Genomic DNA, 22431 nt, shown 5'->3' with positions numbered 1-22431 from the left:
CCAGCTTCACAAATGCCGGAGGAATTCTGGCTTTTATCTAACCACCAGAACTTCTTCTATATTCCAGGTTGAGCCCATTTCTGGATATTTGAACTGACTTTTTTTTTTTTTTTTTTTTTTTTGGTTTTTCGAGACAGGGTTTCTCTGCGTAGCTTTGCGCCTTTCCTGGAGCTCACTTGGTAGCCCAGGCTGGCCTCGAACTCACAGAGATCCGCCTGGCTCTGCCTCCCGAGTGCTGGGATTAAAGGCGTGCGCCACCACCGCCCGGCTTGAACTGACTTTTAGAGTTTTGGAAACTGGAGCTTCCTTTGGATCTAACAATCACCATTGTTGATCATTGAAGGAATTCAAACAGCAGGAACCTGGAGGCAGGAGCTGATGCAGAGGCCATGGAGGAGTGATGCTCACTGGTTTGCTCCATATAGCATACTCACCCTGCTTTCTTATAGAGCCCAGGACCACCAACAACCCAGGAGTGGTCCCGCCGACATTAGGCAGGGTCCTCCTGCATCAATCACGAATTAAGAAAATGCCTTATAGGCTTGTCGGTAACCCGATCTCACGGAGGCATTTTCTCAATTGAGGCTCCCTCCTCTCCAGTGACTGCAGCTAGTGTCAAGTTGACACAAAACCAGCACATTATAGCAGCCATGTTGGCAAGGAATGCTGGACTGGGAAAGGAGAGGAGAGGGGAGAAGAGGAGAGGAGAGGAGAGGAGAGGAGAGGAGAGGAGAGGAGAGGAGAGGAGAGGAGAGGAGAGGAGAGGAGAGGAGAAAGTGGGCAGGAGACCTGGTTATTTCCTTGCAGCTTCCAATTCTCCACCTGTGTTCTTGTAACACTAATCATACTTACTTCCTATTGTATTCACTTCCTACGAATGGCTTTCAGGTAGTGCATTGCTAAATCCTGCTATTCTGCACATCAGAATCACTGCTGTCAGTGGCTGTGGGAGGCACAGCTCACTACTGGCCTGTATATGGTACAGTGTGTGTGTGTGTGTGTGTGTGTGTGTGTGTGTGTGTGTGTGTGTGTGTGTGTGTGCGTGCGCATGTGCCATGTGCATGTTTGGAGGTCCTCTCCTTCGTCCGTATGAATCCCAGAAAGCAAACTGAACTCAGGTCAAGCGAGGATCTGCTGAGGGTTTTCAATGCCTGTTTCTCCACAAAGGTAACATACCAACCAACTTGAAGCCCAGTGTGGCAATGTTCAGGCATTGCTACTTCAACTGTACACTTCTGACTGAGCGTCACCTGAGATACTTCTCCCATAGGGATGTGGAGGTGACACAGAGGAAGCCCTACCCTCAGTGCGGATATTCTAATGAAGAGGATGTATGCATCTACAAAGGTCCATTAGAATATTCCGTCTGAGAGAGGAACAACATGCTGTGTGAGCATGGGGAGAGACAGACATTAATTCTCACACTGGAGATTTTAGATGACGTCTCTGAGCTGCACTGAAATTGGAACAAGGAGGAGATGGTGGCATTATTGATAACACGAGGGATGCCAGGGATGGAGCTGAGTGGGAAGGAAGCCAGCAGGTTCAGGTTGCCATATGTTGGGTTGACAGCATGGTGTCCACGTGGTCATGTTTCCAATCGACTGAGGCTAGAACTCAGCAGAGAGGCCCGGGTCTGAAGATCAGGGAGTGAACAAGATTGACAAAAACAAAAAGGAAGAAATGCTTAAGGTTGAACCTACAGAGGACACAGCAGCAGCCACTGTCTTTCCTAGTTTGTGAGGATGATGGGAGACTTACGCATACGTGTTAGCTTACAGCATGCCTCTGCAGTTTTGGTGATGGGCGGCAGCCTGTTGTGGAATAATATTTTTGTACACTGTGAAAATGTGTCACTCTGAATGGTTTAATAAAAAGCGAAAAGGATTTCCAGGCACAGAGGATGCTGGAAGAGGGAGGGCAGAGATGCCAGGGATGCAGGGCAAGCCGGATGGGCACTAAGGAGATGAGGTAATAGAGCCACAAGGCAGAAAGGAAATTAATAGAAACAGGTTAATTTAAGTTATGAGAGCTAGTTAGATATAAGTCTAAACTATTAGCTGAGCTTTCATAATTAATAATAAGTCTCTGTGTCATTATTGGGGAGCTGGTGGTCTGACAAAAAAGTCCAACTACAAATGGCATCCAGTGTGGGGGCTCATATATTCAAACATAGGGCCCAAGAAAGCAAAACAAAGTTCTGGACCAAGAGCCAGATGTAGCTTCCCAGTCCTGCAGGCTCTCAGGCGGGCTGGTGCTTGGCATCATACAGAGGTGCAGCTACCTACCGGCTGCTGCCTGCAGGCTGAGCCAGCCTCGAGCACACACCAGTGAAATGCACTAAACCAAGCCCTGCTGGCAGCTGACATTAGCAGTTTAAGATTGGTCTCACACAATCAGAGAATGTTGCAGATGCTCAGTAAAGACAGATCCAGCTGGAAAGAACTTCTAAACAGGTTAAAGTGTATCTAAGATTGTGTGTAGGCTTAAGAAAGAAAAGAAAGTGAGTATAGACAGTCATAGAAAAAAGTAAATCATAAATAAAATATTTATTAATAAAAAAGAATAAGTTATGTAGAGATGGGAAATATATAGGGAGTCTGGGTCCTGTATGGTGTTGTATTGACTTTAATTTTTTTTAATTGTTGATGAGCAAACAATAACTGCTGAGAGACATTGGATTATAAAAAAAAACTACTAAATTAAATCAACCTATACATTTTAAAAATGCCTTAACTTCAAAATGGAAGTAAAAAAAAAAACATGTTACTTTGGGGATGAGGTTATGCTTTTATTTCCACAGAAAATGAGAAGTTGTGGACTCATTCAAGGTCAATAGAGACCAGATTTTATGGGTGGGTAGGGGGTATCCTCTGAAATTCTTAGCTACAGACATAAATAAACCTAGAAAAACTACAAGACAGGTAATGTATATTTTCTTGCTCAAACATAAAACAAAAAATCATCTTTGGCTGGTTTGTGTACAGTGCACAGTCCATAATTGTGTTAATGCAGATATGTATGCTATCTTTGAATGTTTATGTGTTTTCAGAGCAAGGGGACCCAAAACCAATGAAAATGAGTGGCCCAGGTGATGCAGCCTCTCAGAGTGCTTCTGTTGCAGTTTCCTAAGAGTTCTACATCCAGAACTGCTGCTTCAAGGCTGCTGGCTGAGGTGGTCCAGCCTCACAGACTATTCTAGCCAGGACTTAACCATTATCCTAATTTTCTCAGGGTCCCCTAAAGATGTCAGCACCCCCAGACAACAGGAAGTAGTCTAGAGAACATAACACCCACATTCCCAAGAGGTGGGGTGGGTGGTTTTCAGTCATTCAGTTGGTTATGGATGTTTGTCATTGTTTAGGGGGGATTGGTTACAAGCTGTTATTGGTCATGGTCAGGGGGAAAGCTAAACAAAGGAGATTAGATTCAAAGATCTATTTCTGAAGGAAAAAGGGGGGATATAATACAGACATGATAACATTAAAGGGTGGATTGTTGAATATACTTTTGAACAACCACTAGTCTCAAATATTTTACATTGGTATGGATTTTTGTATACTGATACAAATTTAAGATTATTTTTGTTATACTGTATATATGTTTCTATTCTTGTTTAAAGATATTGTACCTATGCAGTTTATTTTAAAGTGTAATATAAACTTATAGCCCTTGAAAGCTATTTAGGATAATAAAGAAATATAGATTAGTAGTCCACTATAACAATCAAACTTATAGTCATATTTGGTGTATTTTCAAGGTCAGAGACATAGTTTGAATAGATAGATGGTCTTCAAGCACTTCAGAGACCTTCAGAATATACCGTTTAATAACATAGGGCTTTTCATGACAGTGAGACATGTCTGCTCCTGGCAGCACCAATCTACTTCATAAAAGGGCGATGGGAATCAAAGAACCTCCATATGGAGTTTGCTTTCTTTATGGCAAAAACTAGCCATTTGGGCAAGAAACTGCCCTTGCCTTGGCGGCTAACAGTATGCTGTCTAAATTGGACAAGGACACAAAAGAAAGTGACTGCCAAACTTTGTCAACAAGGTAGGACAGTTCTTCAAAAATTCCTGCTTTACAGAAAAGTCTGTCAGGTATTCTAGGCCTGCAGGCTGAAGATGGATGCTCCAATATTACAAAGGAACCTTGGGTGACTGTCCGGGCAGCCGATTGTTTTGTCATTTCTTATAATTTTGGAAGTTGCTTGCTCTGCACTTCCTGTTTACTCAAGTAATATTTTCTCTTTCATGGGTCTCTGATGGTGATTGAAGACTAGATGGTTATAGTTTTACAGTTTCCTTGTTACCAAATTCAGAAAAGAGATTTACATAAGAGATGTAAGGTTTATAAGGCTGAGAAATATAAAACCTCAAGTTTTTTTTAATCTAAAAAGTTTTAAGATCTAAAAAGATATTTTAGGATGGTAATACAAGTTATGACAAAAAATGGTTTAGGTATAAAACTTTGGACTAAGATAGGATAGATAATGGGATATTTTCTCCAAATTTGTGAAATGCAAATGGACTGGGCATTGTAAATGTAATTCTTACCTGATAATTGTTCTTATTGTATACAGTTTTACTGTGTTAGAATTAAAACCTTTCTTTTTTATTCAGACAAAAAGGGGGAAATGTTGTGGAATAATCTCTTTGTACACTGTAAAGATGTTTCACTCTGATTGGTTTAATAAAAAGCTGAATGGTCAATAGCTAGGCAGGATTTCCAGGCACACAGGATGCTGGGAAGAGGAAGGGCAGATACACCAGGGACATAGTGCAAATAGGATGGGTACTATGGAGATGAGGTTGTAAAGCCATGTGGCAGAAAGTAAATTAATGGAAATGGGTTAAGTTATAAGAGCTAATTAGAAACAAGCCCAAGCTATCGGCTGAGCTTTCACAATTAATAATAATAAAATTAATAATTAATAAGAAGCCTCTGTGTTATTACTGGGGAGCTAAAGTTCGACTACAGCAGCCTTTCCACATTTCCAGTGCTACCTGATCTCCAGAAGAATGGGTCTCCCTGCACTTTTGTATACTGGCTCTGAGTCTTTGCTATTGGTGTTCAGCGCCCTCCCACACTGGCCTTCCAGGTCAGCATCAAAGACTTTGAGACTTTCTGCAATGCCTTCTCTTCATGAAGCTGGATCTGACTACCTGCTCCCTGCCTAGAATAGATTTGGTTTTCTCTTTCTCAGCTGGATACAGAGAGAAAAATGTCATGAGACTACTTCTTGAGACCTGGCTCTCCTTAACTCCATCACTTTCCGAAGGCAGAAGCCAGGTGTAATCCTTGTCTGCCTCTCTAGTACATTCACAATAAATACTGTTGAATTTTTGAATGAACAGTCGGATGAATGAATGAATGAATGAATGATGGTACTATTAAAATCTGCACAACTTATATACCATGCTACAGGAATTATTACCTTCACTCATTATCCCCAAGGAAACAATCTCTCCAGGTGGTGAGCCTTGATACCAGTACTTCAGTGTGGTGGCTATGCTGTGTGCACCCAAAATCCCTCCAAATTCCTTTCCAGTGTTGCTCAATTCTTGAAGCATCATCACAAAGTCTTTTCTTATCCATTCACTTTGAGAAAAGAGAAAAAAAAAGCAATTTCACAGCAGAGAGAGGGATGGAAAGGGTAAACTCAGTCTAGGGAGCTAAATGCACCATCTAAACAGGAATGTGACCCACATGCCTTTTCTTCGGGTGTCCTTATTACCTAAGAAAACAATGCAATTGGGCAGAAGGAACCACCAAATTTCAGTCTGAAGTGTAGTAATAAAATATGGAACACCGGAAAAAGTTCAAAGGTTATAGAAACAATTTCTTTCATTGCAAGTAATTAATCATATGTAGATGCTTTCTTGGGACCAGTCATATCCTTCATTTAAAATCAAGTATGTCCATTAAACAGTGAAATATCACATTGAGATTTGGGGTAATACGTTTTATGGTCTTGAAGTATAAACTCAGGAATGAGCCCAGCTGGGTGAGAGCAAGGTTTACCCTACTAGTGAGTCAGTGAATGCCCCAGATCCCTGTAACTTTGACCCCACTCACTCCAGGAGAGGGAGCCCAGCACACACTGTTCCTAGGCATGGATAACAATGCCCTGGTCTGAAGGGGGTGTGTGTGGGGGAGATAAAGGACAGAGGAAAAGCTGCAGTTGGGGAACTGGGGCAGATAACAGAAAAGTGCTCCAGAGGGGCTCTGGCTGCTCTCCTTTCTCATCACGATACCAGGGTTTCCTGTAGATGAATTTCTGAATGCTCTTATTAAATAAAAAAATATGGAGCTAAACATAGGGGTTAAAGCCTGGGAGAGATCAGGGAAACAGGGAAAGCCACCAGCCAACCTTACCTCACCAACTCCACAGCTTCCAAATGCCAGTTACTTCCTGTCTATTGTGTCTATATGCCTTGCTGTTCTGCCATCTGATTTGCTCTCTCTGTCAAGCTACATCACTTCCTCCTCCTGCCCAGCTCTGTCACTTCCTGTCTGTCTGTACAGACCTCTAGACCTCCATGGTTAACTAGGGTTGGAATTAAGGCATGTGCCACCACACCTGGCTCTGTTTCCAATGTGGCCAGGATCCAGAGATTCTGCCTGCCAAATGATAGGATTAAGGGTGTGTGCTACCATTGCCTGACTTCTTTGTTGACTTAAAATGGCTTGCTATTTCCTCTGATCTCCAGGCAAGCTTTATTTATTAAAGCACAAATAAAGTATCACCACATTTCAGCACAAATAAAATATCACCATAGTTTCCCTGGATGAATTCATTGGTTTTTCCCATTTATTCTCCACGGAACAGGCCATGCTACCATTTCCATCCCCTCAGTGGGGAACCTGAGGCACAAATTTCATGTAACTTCCCTAAAGCCACACAACTAATAAGTGATGGTGACAGGATTCCAACCCAGGGGGATTCTTGCTCTTGGGACACACTACTTTTCAGCTCTGCCTCTCTTGGGACTCTTAATGGTCAACCTGACATGGCCTGCTCATCATCTTAACTCTTCCTCCAAATGCTTCAACTGTTTTCTACTTGGATATATACCTGTCTTTGCATTGACATTTGCTTTGCAGTAGAGACAACTGTAACAGAATATAGGAAATACTTTCAGGATAGCCTGAAATATGAAAGTTCTTCATTTTAAAATAAATCAAATGGGGGTGGGGACCAACAAGTTACTATTCTGTGGATTTTTCTGGTTCTTCAATAGAAAACACAGACACATACATGTATAAACAATGTAAGTTATTTTATGCAAACTTTACAAAATGTTTTAATAGTGCTTTCAACTGTTACACATCATTTAATTTATCTACTGTTAGTATACTTCACTTAAAAAAATAGACTGTACCTGTCAAAAATCATGCCTAACACAGAGTGATAGTATCCAGGAGGTCCCTTAATGGCGCTCTCATAGTTGTAAACTTTTGCTTTCCTTAGATCAACGTAGTTATTTCCACTGATATTGCCCCAAATTATCACATCTTTGATGTCTATGCAGAACAGAATCAGAAATGATCATAATAAAGTTTTGTCAATATAAAATTTACTTAAATGCAATGCTTAGTCTATATATTTGTTCTAGGGTTGGTCCAATGAAGCCCAAGCTCTCTAACCTGTGCAGAAGCTGGGGTTCACCTCTCCAATTATCAGGGCTTGGTAGTCACTAACAATGCCTTGTGAATGGTGTGCTAGATGGGTAATTTAAGGAATACTGGGAACCTGTCATGAAAGAAATTGCTAATGAAAATTGTATCATCATGTATGGATGAGTGTTCACATGTAAGCTAGAAGTTGCACTGGGAATCTTCCTCAGCCACTCTCCATTATATTTTTTAAGAAATGACAGAACTGGCTGGCCAGTGAGCCCTGGAGATTCACCTGTTTGCACCTCCAGTGTGCTAGGGTTACAGATGCACGTGGTCACACTTGACATTTTACTGACTGAAATGTTTCCCCTGCCCCAAGGGAAACTTTTCAGTTGTTCAGCTTTTCACAAGGCACTTCTGATTCTAGACTGAAATAGAAATGTGCATAAATGGAAACTCTCTGGGCATGTTTTATCACTTGTAAAATAATGGTGATTATATTCTTTATTGGAGGAATAAAGTTTTTAGAAACAAAGTTTTGGGCTGGGCAGTGATGGCGCACACTTTTAATCCCAGTACTCAGGAGACAGAGGCAGACAGATCTCTGTGAATTTAAGACCAGCCTGGTCTACAGAGTGAGTTCCAGAACAGCCAGGGCTACACAGAGAAACTCTGTCTCAAAAAACAAACAAACAAACAAACAAACAAACAAAGACACAAGGTTTAGGAGAAAACAAACCAGCCCTATATCTTACAACATTTAAGGATAGAGGGGATGAATGAGAAAACAATATCATATAGTCATATGATAGTTATATATTTATGGAGAAAAATAAAAGAATATGAGCTGGAGAAAATAAGGACTGGAATTTAATATGTATGATTCTATAATTATTAATTTTCTAGAAAGGTTTTATGCAATTTAAAAATAATTTCATTTATTTACTCAATTACTTAATTGTTTTAGTTAGGGTTACTATTTCTGTGATGAAATCATGACCAAAACTATTGGGGAGGAAAGGGTTTATTTGGCTTATACTTCCACATTGTAGTCCATTACTGAAGGAGGTCAGGGCAGGAACCTGGAGGCAGGAGTTGATGCAGAGGCCATGGAGAAATGCCATTTACTGGTTTGCTCCCTATAGCTTGTTCAACCTGCTTTCTCATAGCACAGAGGACCACCATCCCAGGGATGGCACCATCCACAATGGGCTGGGCCCTCCCACATCAATCACCAATTAAGAAAATGCCCTACAGGGTGACCTACAGCCTCATTTTATGGGGGCATTTTCTCAAGTGAGGTTCCTTCCTCTCAGATGACTTTAGTTTGTGTCAAGTTGGCTTAAAACTAGCCAGTAATCTAGGTACTTAACCTGTAATCTGTATCCTGAGGATTAAGTTCTTGTCTGTTTTCTTGTAGGAAGAAGACTATTAGTATAAGCTTTAGGGTAGGACGGTGAAGCTAATACAAGAAGATAGAAGAACTCTGAGCTTTTCTGCAAAGGGGTGACCAGCAGCACTGGCTCTGTTAGGTCCTCACAGGCATCCTGCACTGCATTGGCTTGGACTGTGAACAGCTCACATCCACGGTCTCACCAACTTTTGTTTCCAGCATGCCTATAATTTCATCCTCAGGGATGCTGTTGTAAGGACACAAAGGATCAGAGGATGTAAAGAGCTAAAATATACTAAATGTGATCCAGTCTCGTTTTCATATGCTTCTGAGATCTACCAATTGAAAGAGTAAGAACAAAATTTAATTTGATGTAATAAACATGTAAGTTTAATCTCCTTCTAAATTTCACCATGTGTCAGGCAACTTTATGGGTACTTTAGAAATACTGTCTGTGGTGGTTTGAATGATAATGGTCCTCATGGGCTCATACACTTGACTACTTAGTCCTCCATTAGCAGAACTGTTTGGGAAGGATTAGGAGGTGTGGCCTTGCTGAAGGAGGTATGTCACTGGGGTGGGCTTTGAGGTTTCAAAAGCACCCCCACTTCCCCACCTGTGCCTCACTATGCTTATGGAACAGATGTCAGCCCGCAGCTACTGAGGCAGCCCATGCCTGCCGGCTGCCACGCTCTCTGCCGTGACGATCACGGACTCACTCTCTGAAGCTGTAGGAGAAGCCCCCAGTCAAATGCTTTCTCTTGTAAGTTGCCTTGGTGACCACATCTCACCACAACAGAAAAGTGACTGTGATATTGTCTCATTGGATCTTCACACTAGTTCTGGGAGGGAGTTGCTGTTTTTTAAAGATGCTAAATCTGAGGTACAGCAATTTGATTGCTCAGAGTCATATGAGTGGGAAAGGAGGCAAAGATGTTTTAATATAGCCTTGATAATTTTTAAACAATGCACACTACTTTTCCCATTATTATAATGGGAGAATAGGATATTGGGTTCAAAATTATTGCTTGACGAATAGAGATCTTATTACAACAAATATTTGCCGATTTTATAATGATGGACAAAGTCATAAAATACGTGAAAGGAAGTTTGCATCATCGCCCCCTTTATCCACAGCTTCACATTTCAAGGTTGCCTCAGTTAACCGCATACTTTTTTTTTTTTTTAATGGAGGTTGCAGCAGGTTTGGAGATGGCCTGGACTCTCATGCATGCTAGGCAAGAGTTCTCCAACTGACCTACAATCCCAGCCCTGCACTTAAAAACATTATATGGAAAATTCCAAATATAAGCAATGGGTAACTTTTAGATCACTTCAATTATTGTATGTTGCTATCATTGGTTTATTAGATTATCACTATTTATTATTGTTAAACTCTTCCGGCCCCGGGTTTATGAACTAAACTGGACCACAGCCTGTGTGCACAGGAAAAAACTAGGCAAGAGGATGGGGTAGTCTAGGTGGCATCCCCTGAATGAGGGAGGGCCACACTGGTTCCATCCATCCCTCCTAAGATGCTCCTGACATCTGTGTTTACTTCTTGGCCACGCCTCCCGGTTGGATGGTCCTGTAGGATGCAGACTTCCCTCCCTGCTGTTTAAACCCATGTATCAACACACACAAGACAGCAGTAGGTGGTCACTCACTGGCTGAGGTTGTTCTCATCTTCCGGGCCACCTTGGCCTTGGCTTGTCCTTCTACCCCCAGCGCCACGGCAATGATGTTGCCTGCAATGTGAGGGGCGAACTGCATCAGCAAGGCCGTTTTAAGGTTTACAAAGACTTTCCCTCCCACGATGACCTTGACAGACTCGTGAGCATTTTTCTCCATCAGGTAAGCATAGAGGCGGCACAGGGGCACCCTGCTTCTCATGCAGCTCTCCAGGGTGTACACCTCCTCGCTTGTGCTGTCATCCAGGATGATGATGACCTGGGCCTGATGGAAGGCCTCCTCTGTGTTAGTGCACAGGGAGACACTGTGGAGGATGGGCGACGCCAAGTCCTCGATTTCCATCGCTAGGGTTTGCAAGCAGTCTTCCATCTGCTCCCGGTCAAACAGGGTCAGGCTGATCTTCGTGTCCATCCCAAACACTTCTCCACTTGCCAAGAGGGGAATTATGTGGTAGCACACATGAGCACCTGCACTGGTTAAATGCAAAAGTTGGATGGAAAATGGTTAGGTTTTTTTTTGCTTACTTATGCATTTTATTCTTAACAGATATTTCTGCAGGTGCTCCATAGGATGATTCACTATTTTACATGAAAACTCGCACACTTGCACAGATGTGGCTAGCAATCAAAAGTGGAATGACAAAGTCTCACTACTCACTACATTTTGGCATCTGGTGATACCACACAATAAGAATTTGCTGGTGTATTAGATTTTTTCAAATGAAAGAGTTCTCTCACATGCAGAAAACAAAACAAAAATAAATAACCAAGCAAATAAAAACGCCTTTCAGATTGTTGTGCTTATGTGCCCATGCTTCTTCATGAAAAGACAAAGATGTATTGTAGTTGAAAGATTTCTCTGGTCCCACCTGGCTCCTGAGGTCCTGCCCAGCCCTGTGGTCCCTCAGTCGCTTATAAAATAATCATTCGGAGGCTTAATATTAATTATCAACTGTATGGCCTATGGCAGGCTTCTTGCTAGCTAGCTCTTTCATCTTAAATTAAACCATTTCTATTAATCTATGTTTTGCCATGTGTTCCGTGGCTTTACCAGTCTGTTGGCATGTTGCTTGTTGGGCAGCAGGCTGGTGTCTCTCTCCCTCTCCTCTCCTTTCTTCTCCTGTCTCTCCAATCTGCAAATACTGCCTAACCTTATTCTGCCTTGCCATTGGCCAAACAGCTTTTTTTTTTTTTTAAATCAACCATTCAGAGCAACACATATTCATAGCATACAGAAAGACATCCCACAGCAACGAATGCTTCAGTTAGCTATTGTCTTTCATACCTTTATCTACAAATGAATGCTTTTATTTGGGGGCAGATTATCTTTCCCACAGTCTCACAAAGAAAAGTCCTTACAGGGATGGCTAGGATAAGCACAGGTTGTGTGTGTGTGCTCTATCTGACACCAAATGTTCCTGGACCTCCTGTTTCAGTGATGATCAACTGTGAGGAGCTGGAAATTGCATCTGAGAATGTCTATTGCTCTTGGTGGGCTTGAGGAGGGTACAGTGCTGGTATCCATTTCAGTCCTTGACTTTGGAGAGGGTCATGGGTATGTACGGTCCAATTTCAGAATCTTTTCAGGGTTTGTAGTATCCCATAATTACACACACTTCCTTAAAGCAGGTATACGTTAGGATACTACATGTTGTCAGAAGGACAGTGTGAGCTCCACGGAGGGGGTGGAAGCACAGAGATGGGAAGAGAGGGAGTGATGAGTGGGGACAAGGAGGAGCACACTTGAGAAGGAGGAAGGAAGAGACTTCAGGGATCAGGGCTGCAGACAGTTCATGAGTGCATGAGGAAGAACTGAGGAAACCGGCAGGTAGGGAAGAGGGAGAGAACAACCATCAGAGAGGGACGCATGCCAGGAAAGTTTCTTCAGATTGTGTGAAGACATGTATATCTGTAAATCCTAAATCGCATGGGGGATGGATGCTGAAGGACAGAGACACAGAAGCACTTGTATACATGCACCAACCCAGACCTGTGAATACACACACACACACACACACACACACACACACACACACACACACACACACGCATCTCGAACCTGTTTTGGTATTCTTTCATCGTTGAATCAATCCCATCCCAATGTCTTTTCTAAAAATAAAGATCCAGGCTCGTAAATCCTGGGGCTTGACTCTCTCACCTGGCAATCCAGACCTGCAGGGGGCTGATGAGGTCTTTCAAAGTTTCTTTCTCCAGCTCTTCTTCTATATGTGTCTGCAGGTTCTCTTTAGCAATGACCATCATAAGGTCGGTTGTCATGCTGGAAGTGACACCATAGTAAAGCTAAACATCAGGAAAGAAAAACTCAACCTCAGGGAAGAGAACATGATCAGACAAAGACTGGAATGGAAAACAGACTGGGAGAAAGAGGATATAATGGCTTAGAAAGCAATGACGTTTGAGCAGATAAGCAATGTAAGGCCCCTACCTGGGCATGCTCCAGGAACTCATTGTACCCTCCCAAAAGCAAGCCCTTGCCTCCACGGTCCAGCAGCTCTCTCCAGATGATGGGGGAGGTACTGTGATCCCACTTGTTCTCCTCACAAATCTCTTCCAGCCACTCCTGCGGGAAAATACTCCAATAAAAGTCATATATTAAATCTGCCTAAGGATTCAGTTCAGTATTATGGGATGTAAACAATGAAGTATCCATTTGTTTTTAATGCTACTAACTGTGCATAATACATTCAGATATATTCAAAGGGTAAATCAGAAACATAGAAAATGGTGAAGAGCTTTGTTGCTCATGCCTTTACTTGTAGCATCGGGGAGGCAGAGGCAGGTGGATCCCGGCCAGTTTGTGAGACCCAGGCCAGCCTGGTCCATATAGCAACTTCCAGGCCATCAAGACTTCATCTCAATTAAAAAAAAAAAAAACAAAAAAAAAACCACAAATGGCCAACCACCCGACCAAAGAATGAATGGATGAAATAAAGAAAATAGTGATGAGATAAATAACAAGGGATATTCTCCAAATCCAGTGGCCAAATAAAGTGCAATAGCTTAACGCTCCTTTGCTGAAGTGCATGTCTTTAACTTAAAGAGAGGACAGGTATTATGAGTTGGCTGTTTTTAAAAAACACGGATTTTTATTATATATGAGTTATTTATAGTTTTATGACCACATAAATTTTGATACTGCTTTTCAAATCTATGATCATGGTTTTTATGGTTTAGACTGAATTAATGAGCTAAAAGTTATCCGGGGGACTTCTTATCATACTTATCAGAAAGAATTTTAAGTTAGCATTATCTGGTTTGGGTAAACCAAGATTTTCAGTGACAATATCTGAGAAGCAGCAGGGGACAGCATTCTTATCGGTAAGGTACACTTGAGTAGTCCTAAAGCCCCACCGCTGGAGGCACGTATACTGAGGCCACCTCATAAACAAACTCGATTTCCTGCTGGTGCTGAAGCTGCCCATGCTCTTATTCCATCCCAAAGCGAGAAGACTCAGATTTCCAACGTGGTCCCTGAATCACTGCACAGCTCGCCTGGGGACACACTGGGCGAGGGGAGAAAGTGGTCCACGCTAAAGGATTATACCAAGGAGGATATGGGACTGTCCTTTCAGCAGCTGGAGGAGTGGGTGGGACTGAATTCTCAGAGTCCTGAATCTGGGGTGGAACATAAAGAGGGGCAGGGAGACTCTTTCCGTGGGAATCACGCCTCTGCACTTTTGGGAGGTCCCCAGAGTACAGTGACAATGTATTGCCTGACTGGTGGTCGGAAGTTTGGAGAAAATGAAGACTCACATAATGTGAAATTGATAAATCTGCCAAGGAAGATAGTAGACAAAGGGGTCAAAGGTTAGTGGAGGGCTGGTGAGATGACTTTGAGGGAGAAAGTGACTGCCATTGAGCCGGACAAACTGAGTTCCATTTCTGGGACCCGCAGAGTTGAGGGATAGAACAGACTCGGCAAATAAATATTCTCTCATCTTCCCCTACATCTCAGCACATTCAGGCCTCGCCACAAAATTCACAAATACCTACATTTAATTAATTAAAAAAGGCCAGTGGGCACAGCACTGTGGGAATCAGGATACACTGCTACTCAACTACATTTTGGGGGGCCCGGACAATGCTTCATTCACCAGAGTCACAAGAAATGTACTGGAAAGGGAAGGCACCTTGTGGGACAACCAACTGGAATAATAAGATATGGAAGTACAGAGGATGGGGGAGATGCCCACCAGAGAGCATCTGTTTGAGAGGAATGCTAACCAGCCCCACAGACGTGATAACTTGGCCACGCCTAGGCAAACGGCCTCACAAGAAGTGAGACAACAGTCCAAGAGAAGGGCCTCTAGTCTTAAAAGCCTAGATAGTTCTTACCATGGCTAAATGGTCAGTGTGCCGGCAACAAAGACCAGTGCTAGTGGTTGGTAATGGCACCATCCCTTGAGGACATCAACCTGCCTCTGTGTAAAACAGACGACACTGGATTCTCTCCACAATGTAAAGGAAAATGATTTGTCTGGATTGGAAATCAGCATATGTTCTGGGCAGGGGATGGCCTTTCCTGCTTGGCGTGCTTTTCCCAGAAACCCTGCCTACGCACTTACAAAATGTTTAACCTGCCACCTCTAGGGTTTGCACACATCTTTGAACCCAAGGGATCACTTTATAAGAGAAGAGGTACAGGGCTGAGCATATCATTAGGGGATACAGTGTCTCTATCATACATCACCAAGCTTGATAAAGGGCCAGGGCAGGCCAGCAAGGCTGTGGACACCAGCTAGAAGACTGACATACGGCAAGAATGGTTCCTCTCCTTCAGGTCATAAAACGTATTATATATCAATGTAGCATTTCCCTCTATCGGGTGGACTACTTAGAATTTGGAAATCAAAGGGCAGAATTAAGAAAGACCTTGTTCACCATCATTCCCAGGCTTCCTCCTGGAGAATTTATGCTTCCCCAAATTTCTTTACTCTAGTCTGTCTGAGTTAGAAGGTTTTAAATTTCCAAAGAGGAGCATTTCTATCAGAGGACATAAGAAGAATCTCACCTTTAAGCTATAGTTGACATTGGTTACAGTGAGAGGAGAGACCAGCAAAGAAAGAATTTACTGCTGTGGAAGGGTAACTGGACCTGCTAATCAGAAGGATGTGCAACAGCTACCACCCAGGGTAAAAAAATATTCAACATCTAGGTTACCGTTTGGGCATCTTTGGCGATGTTCTGCTCAATTTTGACCATACAAGGGGAAGTGTAATAGTCGTGTCTTTCAAAAGGGACAGGGGCTCACGTCCCTTAAGTACGCAGAACTAGGTCATTGCACCTAATGAGTGGCCTAGAACAGTAGAGGGGGACCTCTAATGGGTGGCAGGGAAGAGAGATGAGTGCCAGTTTGGCTCTGAAACTCTGTGCAATGGGGAATACAGTTCATTAACAAACCTTCCTTCAATAAAGTCTTCCCAGGGAAAGATCTTGATCTGAATCCCAGTAGAGCTGTCACCAGATGGTGTGAATTTACTTAATGGAGCACATGGATCCGGAGGCACAGTGGGTGGACCGTAGCAGATAGTTGTCAATAGTCCAGGTTCCTTCCCTCTTATAACCAAAGCACACGTGCCCTCAGTCACCAGAGATACTAGAGGCCAAAGGCTTAACTGCCGAATCTCTCTCGAGGACTGACCTCAGCTAAAGAGATTCCCCTTGATTGAGATGAAGCCCCCTTTTCTTGGGGCAGCCCGCATCAGGCGAGTGGCTGATGCAGGAAGCCTAGCTACCTTTCTTCAACATGGGGGACACCTTGGAAGGGATCCCCACCATGCTTTCCCTGACTCCTGATGTAGCTCCTCCCTTTGTCTACTGCTGCTCCCTCCATCTTCCTTTCCTCTCAGGATGTCCTGGGAGCACTTTCCAGTAAGAATTCAATCTGCAAAATCTCCATCTTGAAGTCTGTTCAGGGGGCGGCACAGCCACAGATAGGGATATCTCAAATAAATAAGTCCTCGAACCATTAGGACTCCGTGTGGAGGAGAAAGAAAAAGTTAAGTAATGAAATACAAACTACCTGTTTTCTTGGTATGGTCGGAGTGGAACCAACACATTTATTCCACTTACTGGAGTCTCCTTTGTGCTGTTAGGTAATAGCAAAAAGCCATGTTTTGAGACTGGTAAGTAGGAGCTCATTTTTACTAGTATCCAAATGCCATTAATAGTTCATCATCAGAATACAGCCATCATCAGAAGCCAAAAAGATACACCAGCCAGCATTTAATCAAAGTAGAACACTTTCTTGCATAAGCGCATTTAGTAACTGTAAATCTTCTTACCTCCCACATGTCAGGATGCTGTGTGATTTTAAAAATCCGAAAATCAGGAAGATTCTTCTGTAAGTAGTCTGCCAGGAGTTCCGCCTTAGCATAATATGGGCAGTTTGCTTTCCCTAGAAGAGTTCAAGTTAGCCAAGCTGTCTTTGAACACATACAAACTGCCATGCTGTTATGAGGATTTGCCAGACACTTAGAGAACACACCATGACTATAATATACTTTTACAACAAAAGTACAAAATAATCTTCTGTAACACAGACATCTAGTTTTGTTATACTAATAAAAAAAATAAGGAACATTTCATAGGCCAGAGTCTTCCATAATAAAATTTTGTGGAAAAGGCAATGTTTTAAATATTTACTCTCCTCTAGTACTCTGCTGGACTACATAAGAGACTGCACCATATTATTTAAGCATGACACACTAACAGTGAGCTACTCATTAGAAGCCACTAAGAGTCCAGTGAGACAGCTTAACTGATAAAGGCACTTGCCACCAAGCCTAAGGACATGAGTGTGATCTCCAGGAATGCTAGAAGGTGAGAAGCAACTCCTGCAAGCTCTCTTTTAACCTCTGTGTGCACTCCTCCCCCGACCCCGCACACGTAAAACAAATTAATGTAAAAAAAAAAAAAAAACAAAAAACAAAAAAACCAAAAAAAAAAAAAACCCAAAACAACAACAACAAAAAAAAAAAAAAACCCAAACACTGGAAGGTAAAGTGTGAGGAAAGGAGTGGAAATGTGCTCCCTTTTAGATTTGATGTATGGTCCAGAATTGTGGGCAAGCTGAGGGAGGAGGAAGAATGAGGGACCAACGTCTATTTTCCGGCTGGCCTTATTGGAGAGAAACCATGGGTGAGGTATTCAGACAAGTGTATTAGGAGGGATGCAGGGCATGCGGGCATATGTGACTGGCAGGGTGTCTGATGTCCAGTCTGAGGTGCAGGTGCCAAGGGAGAGCTTCAGATGCACATTTTGCCGTGCGGAACACTTAAGAAGTTAAACCGTCCCAGAGAGTCAGGTGGATGTCAGTTTAGGAGGACAGGCTAAGTGCCTGTCCCCAGCCCCACAAACCCCTCAACATCAATCCTTCTCAACACCTCTGTATGGATAAGCCTCTCGGTCCAGTTCAAATCCATTGTTAATTACTTCAAAGCCCCTTTATGGCTCACGTTTAATTATCCTGTCCATTTCCTGGGAAATTAGCTTGTAAAAGCCCTGCACCCAAGATGACCTCAATTACCTGCCTTTTCTGCATCTGGATTCCTTCTGCCCAGACGTCACTGAGAAGATAATGGGGAGATGGATATAAAGAATGGAGAAGTTTCCAAAGGAAAAGGAGTCCACTTGGACTCTGACCACCCCTTTCTGAGAAGACGCTTTGTCTTCTCAGAAGTCTTGCTCAACAAATTATTCCCATCCCATTAGACGCTTAGTTATGTTTCTAGTGTCTCCTTTCAAGCATATTTTAATGCATTTAACTAAACTTCAGTTTCTCCTCCCTAATCAACAAAAAGTCCATGTCTCCTCTCCCCGGGGAATTGCTTTCCATGTGCCGCTTTCTGTTATTTTTATTTATTTGATTTTTTTTTTTGAGACAGGGGTCCTCTGTGTAGTTTTGGCACCTGTCTTGGATCTCGCTCTGTAGTCCAGGCTGGCCTCGAACTCACAGAGATACGCCTAGCTCTGCCTCCTGAATGCTGGGATTAAAGGCATGCACCACCACCGCCTGGCCCTATGTGCCCCTTTTTATTAAAACAATCTTTTAAAAATCTTCTGTCCTTGCCACCCTCGGCTCTTATATTTTTATTAATTTATTATTCCACTATAATATAGCATCTCTCACAATTTCCCAGAAGGAAACTGTACTAAATATAAATTATGAATTTTTGTATTAATTATATTTTCTATGGTATACAATATAATATGCAACGTAAAATATATTTTATATTAATTATATTAAATATAAGTTAAATATAAACAAGTAAAGACCTTGAGGTCCTTAATACAATAAGTAATTTTTGATTCTTTCTCCTTGACCCTGGTAGCGTTGATTACTCTTGTTTCCACTTCCTGTGGAGTAAATCCTGGAGAGCATCACTATGGCGGGATATTCTGCAGGTTTTCTTTCTAACTCTCTGGCTAGTCTTTTCTATGCTCTGTAAGTTCCCATTTCCTCACCAATCCATGAAAAGGAACCATTCTGCAAGGCACATGATTTCATGCCTTATCTGCATATTTTTCTGGCCAAACTCCTTATTTTCAGCCAGCAATCTGTATTCCTAACCGAGCACAGTGTCTTATGAAGATGCCTACACTTTCCTGAGTTCTACCATCTCTTTATGAATGGGCACTGGGCAGTATAAGTTTGGATTCTGTTCTGAAACGACTAAGGTAAGACCATCGTGTTCCAACTCCATTTTGGGTTTGCTTAAACAGTTCTCAGCCCTCCATTTCCACCCACCCCCATAGTTGTGTCTGCCTTGGCAACACATTTGAAATTTGTATGGCCTTGACCACGTTCTGGATGTATTAACCAAAACAATTAAAGTTAGATAAAGTAACTAAAGAAGATATGATTTAAAAATAGTTGTCATGCTATGTCTGAAATAATTACTAAGTGTTGCCAGGAATGAACTTTTCAAGGATACACTGACCCTTACCTAACTTCGAGGTAAATTATGGTCTTTGTAATTTTTGCTTTTAAAAATGCCATACCCCTTAGCTTGGGCACCAGGAGACTTTTCAGAGACATGAGCCCACTCTTGTTCTAGCCATTAATAAAAGAACTAAAAACTTTAATTGGCTTAACCAGTGCATTGTGAATAATTATCTCATGTGGGTCATTTCAATTCCACATCTCCTACCAAAAAGGTAGAAGAGTCCTACATTCTAGAGCATTTGTGTGTGATGATGTATTGTGTACCCTAATAAACTTGTCTGCAGATCAGAGGACAGAGCCAGCCACTAGATTAAACATAGAGGTCAGGCAGTGGTGGCACACATTGTTAATCCCAGCACTTGAGATCTCATGCCTTTGCTTGGGAAGCACACACACTTTTAATCCCAGGAAGTAATATGGCAGGGCAGAGAAAGGTATATTAGGCGTGAGGAAACAGGAACTCACTCTCTTTAGGCTGAGGATTTCATAGAGGTAAGAACTAGTGGCTGGCTGCTCTGCTTCTTTGATCTTTCGGCTTTCACCCTGATATCTGGCTCTGGGTTTTTTTTTTTTTTTATCATAAGACCTTTAACATTCGAACAACAGTTATGTCCAGCTCCTTATTTAAGAATATTAAGGGTAGTCGGGTATAGTTGTATACCTTTAATCCCAGCACTCCGGGGGAAGAAACTGGTAGATCTCTGTGAATTTGAGCCCAGCCTGGCCTACAAAGTCAGGTTCAAATCAGCCAGGGCTAAAAAGTGAGACTTTGTCTCAAAAAAAGAGAGGAAATACTATGAGTATCTAGATTATTAAACTTATTCTTCTGATGAAGGTTTTTCAAATGACCCTATCTACCTGATTATCCACTGCTTAGGCGTATAACTTTCCCTTTATTTCCTGCACTCACTTAGTGAATTAGACATCTTGTTCCACACATTCTGTCTCTCAGATCATTCCCTAGTCCATTTATTTTTCTCTATTCACATTGACCACAATGATAAAGCATTTGCTTCCTGCACTACATAGCTCCAGGCTCCTAACTGGTCTCTTGTCGCATCCTTAACACTCAGGTAAGATAAAAACTTCATTGCTTTATCTCCTTAAAAAAAAAAACAAAAAAAAAAAACTTTCCAGGTATTTTGGCCAAAGTCTAAACCACTGAATATGGCTCAGGAGAATCTGCACTGTCTCCCTCTGCCTTCAGCTTAGGACACTGTTCCTTGCACCCTTTCATTCAGTCCTATTAGACTCATTTCAATTGCATGCTTACCAAATACTCTCAATTATCACCAAATTTGCCTATGATTTCCAGCAAGACCTAGAGACTGTGACCGTGGCTTCGTGGTTTCCTGGCATCTTCACCACCAAGTGCTCTCAGATGTTATGGAAGATTCCTCCACACTGTGTGAAGATATGTCCCTGTGGTTGATTTAATAAAAATCTAAATGGCAAATCGCTAGGCAGGAGGAATAGCAGGGACATCTGGACAGAGAGAGCTCTGGGAAGAAGAGAGGCAGCGTTGAGAGCCAGATGCAGGAGAAGCAGGATGGGAATAAGGGAGATGAGGTACCAAGTGCGTGGAAGAACGTAGATTAAAATATATGGCTTAGTTTAAGTTATACGAGCTAGTTGGAAACAAGCCTAATTCATAATAAATCTCTGTGTCATTTTGTGGGTTGGGGTGTGCTGGTGGGATAGAGAAAGACTTGTTACACTCAGAAAAGCTAGGGTTCCAAGTTAGTGCCTGAAGGCATTGGGTTTCCATATACAACCATACATCGTCTTTGTAATAGTCACACACTCTAGCTCTGCTCCCTGTTCTCCATACCTAGACTGTTCTGTTTATTCCTGCATCTTCTCTGCTTTCTAACTCTTACTGTTCTGGTATCTGCTTAGCCACCTCTCCCTCTGCAAGCCCTCGCCTAGTGAGGCCGTCTGCCACCTTTCCTTCTAGAACACTGTTACTGCTACATCCAGCAGGCCCTGAAACTTGTCTGTTGTATTCCCACCATCCAGTTTTCTAGTGCTAAAAATATTTCTCTGAATGAGCAGTGAAGCAAAAGAAGTACTTCCACAGAGATGGCAAATGCCAATTGTGTTCAGTGTAACCAAGAAGCCAACTTGGAACAGGGTCCCAGACCTCAGCACAACTAACTCTGTGATGGACCATTAAGGCTGTAAAACTCAGCAAGTAGACAGCACCACCTGCCAAAACTGAAACAAAGGCCCAATCCATCAAAGTCCATATAGTTCTGGGAAAGTCTCAAAACGTACTAATCTTGCTTCTTGGCTTCTGGAGTTCTGCTTCTGGCTAACTGTTCTTGTCCACTGAAGTGTGTCAACCCAGAACATGGATTTTGTGCTTAAAAGGTCACCCCAAGAAAGGCTCAGGGCTACCCTGGGATCCGGAACACCTGGTGTAGTTGCGGGCCAGCTAATAAAAGACTTTCTGTTGGCTTGAACCCAAGTCCGAGCAGTCTTCTCTGGTGACAAACTAAGACAAAGACTGAACAGCTTACCCAAGAGATGGTTGGTGATGGTGGTAAAACAATAGACAAGTTTCAGTTTGCCTATGGAGGCAAAAGTAGCCAGAGGGGCTGGAATGGAGGGCTAGAGACTGAACGGCAGTGAGAAGGGAGCAAGCAGACACAGTAAGTGGGTTGTTGCCTCTAGCTGCCGAGATGACCTTTTAAAAATGCAAACCCATTGTCACTATTTTTGCTTAAATTCTTTCAATGATTCTTCATTGT

The 22431-nt window shown here is 42.5% G+C and overlaps 1 protein-coding gene across 8 annotated transcripts in view; it reads right to left on the bottom strand.

Moving 5' to 3' along the window:
- Mdh1b (malate dehydrogenase 1B) overlaps nucleotides 1-22431 on the bottom strand; it is a 37918-nt gene that overhangs the window by 14655 nt on the left and 832 nt on the right. The window contains exons 1-9 of one of the 8 annotated variants that reach the window (XM_076550254.1): nucleotides 20952-21100; nucleotides 20340-20451; nucleotides 18260-18299; nucleotides 17016-17128; nucleotides 13157-13291; nucleotides 12869-13011; nucleotides 10687-11183; nucleotides 7389-7530; nucleotides 5441-5604 (exon numbers count right to left, since the gene is read on the bottom strand). In XM_076550254.1, coding sequence (XP_076406369.1) covers nucleotides 5441-5604; nucleotides 7389-7530; nucleotides 10687-11183; nucleotides 12869-13011; nucleotides 13157-13291; nucleotides 17016-17024 — 1090 coding nt within the window. In that variant the 5' untranslated portion in view covers nucleotides 17025-17128; nucleotides 18260-18299; nucleotides 20340-20451; nucleotides 20952-21100. Of the gene's footprint in view, nucleotides 1-5440; nucleotides 5605-7388; nucleotides 7531-10686; nucleotides 11184-12868; nucleotides 13012-13156; nucleotides 13305-17015; nucleotides 17129-18259; nucleotides 18300-20339; nucleotides 20452-20951; nucleotides 21101-22431 lie in introns of those variants that run through there. The other 7 variants (XM_076550253.1, XM_076550255.1, XM_042260239.2 and 4 more) reach the window with 7 other exon arrangements.

Source organism: Peromyscus maniculatus, chromosome 13, assembly GCF_049852395.1.
Source record: "Peromyscus maniculatus bairdii isolate BWxNUB_F1_BW_parent chromosome 13, HU_Pman_BW_mat_3.1, whole genome shotgun sequence".
Lineage (NCBI taxonomy): Eukaryota > Metazoa > Chordata > Mammalia > Rodentia > Cricetidae > Peromyscus > Peromyscus maniculatus.
This window is presented reverse-complemented; position numbering and strand designations above follow the sequence as displayed.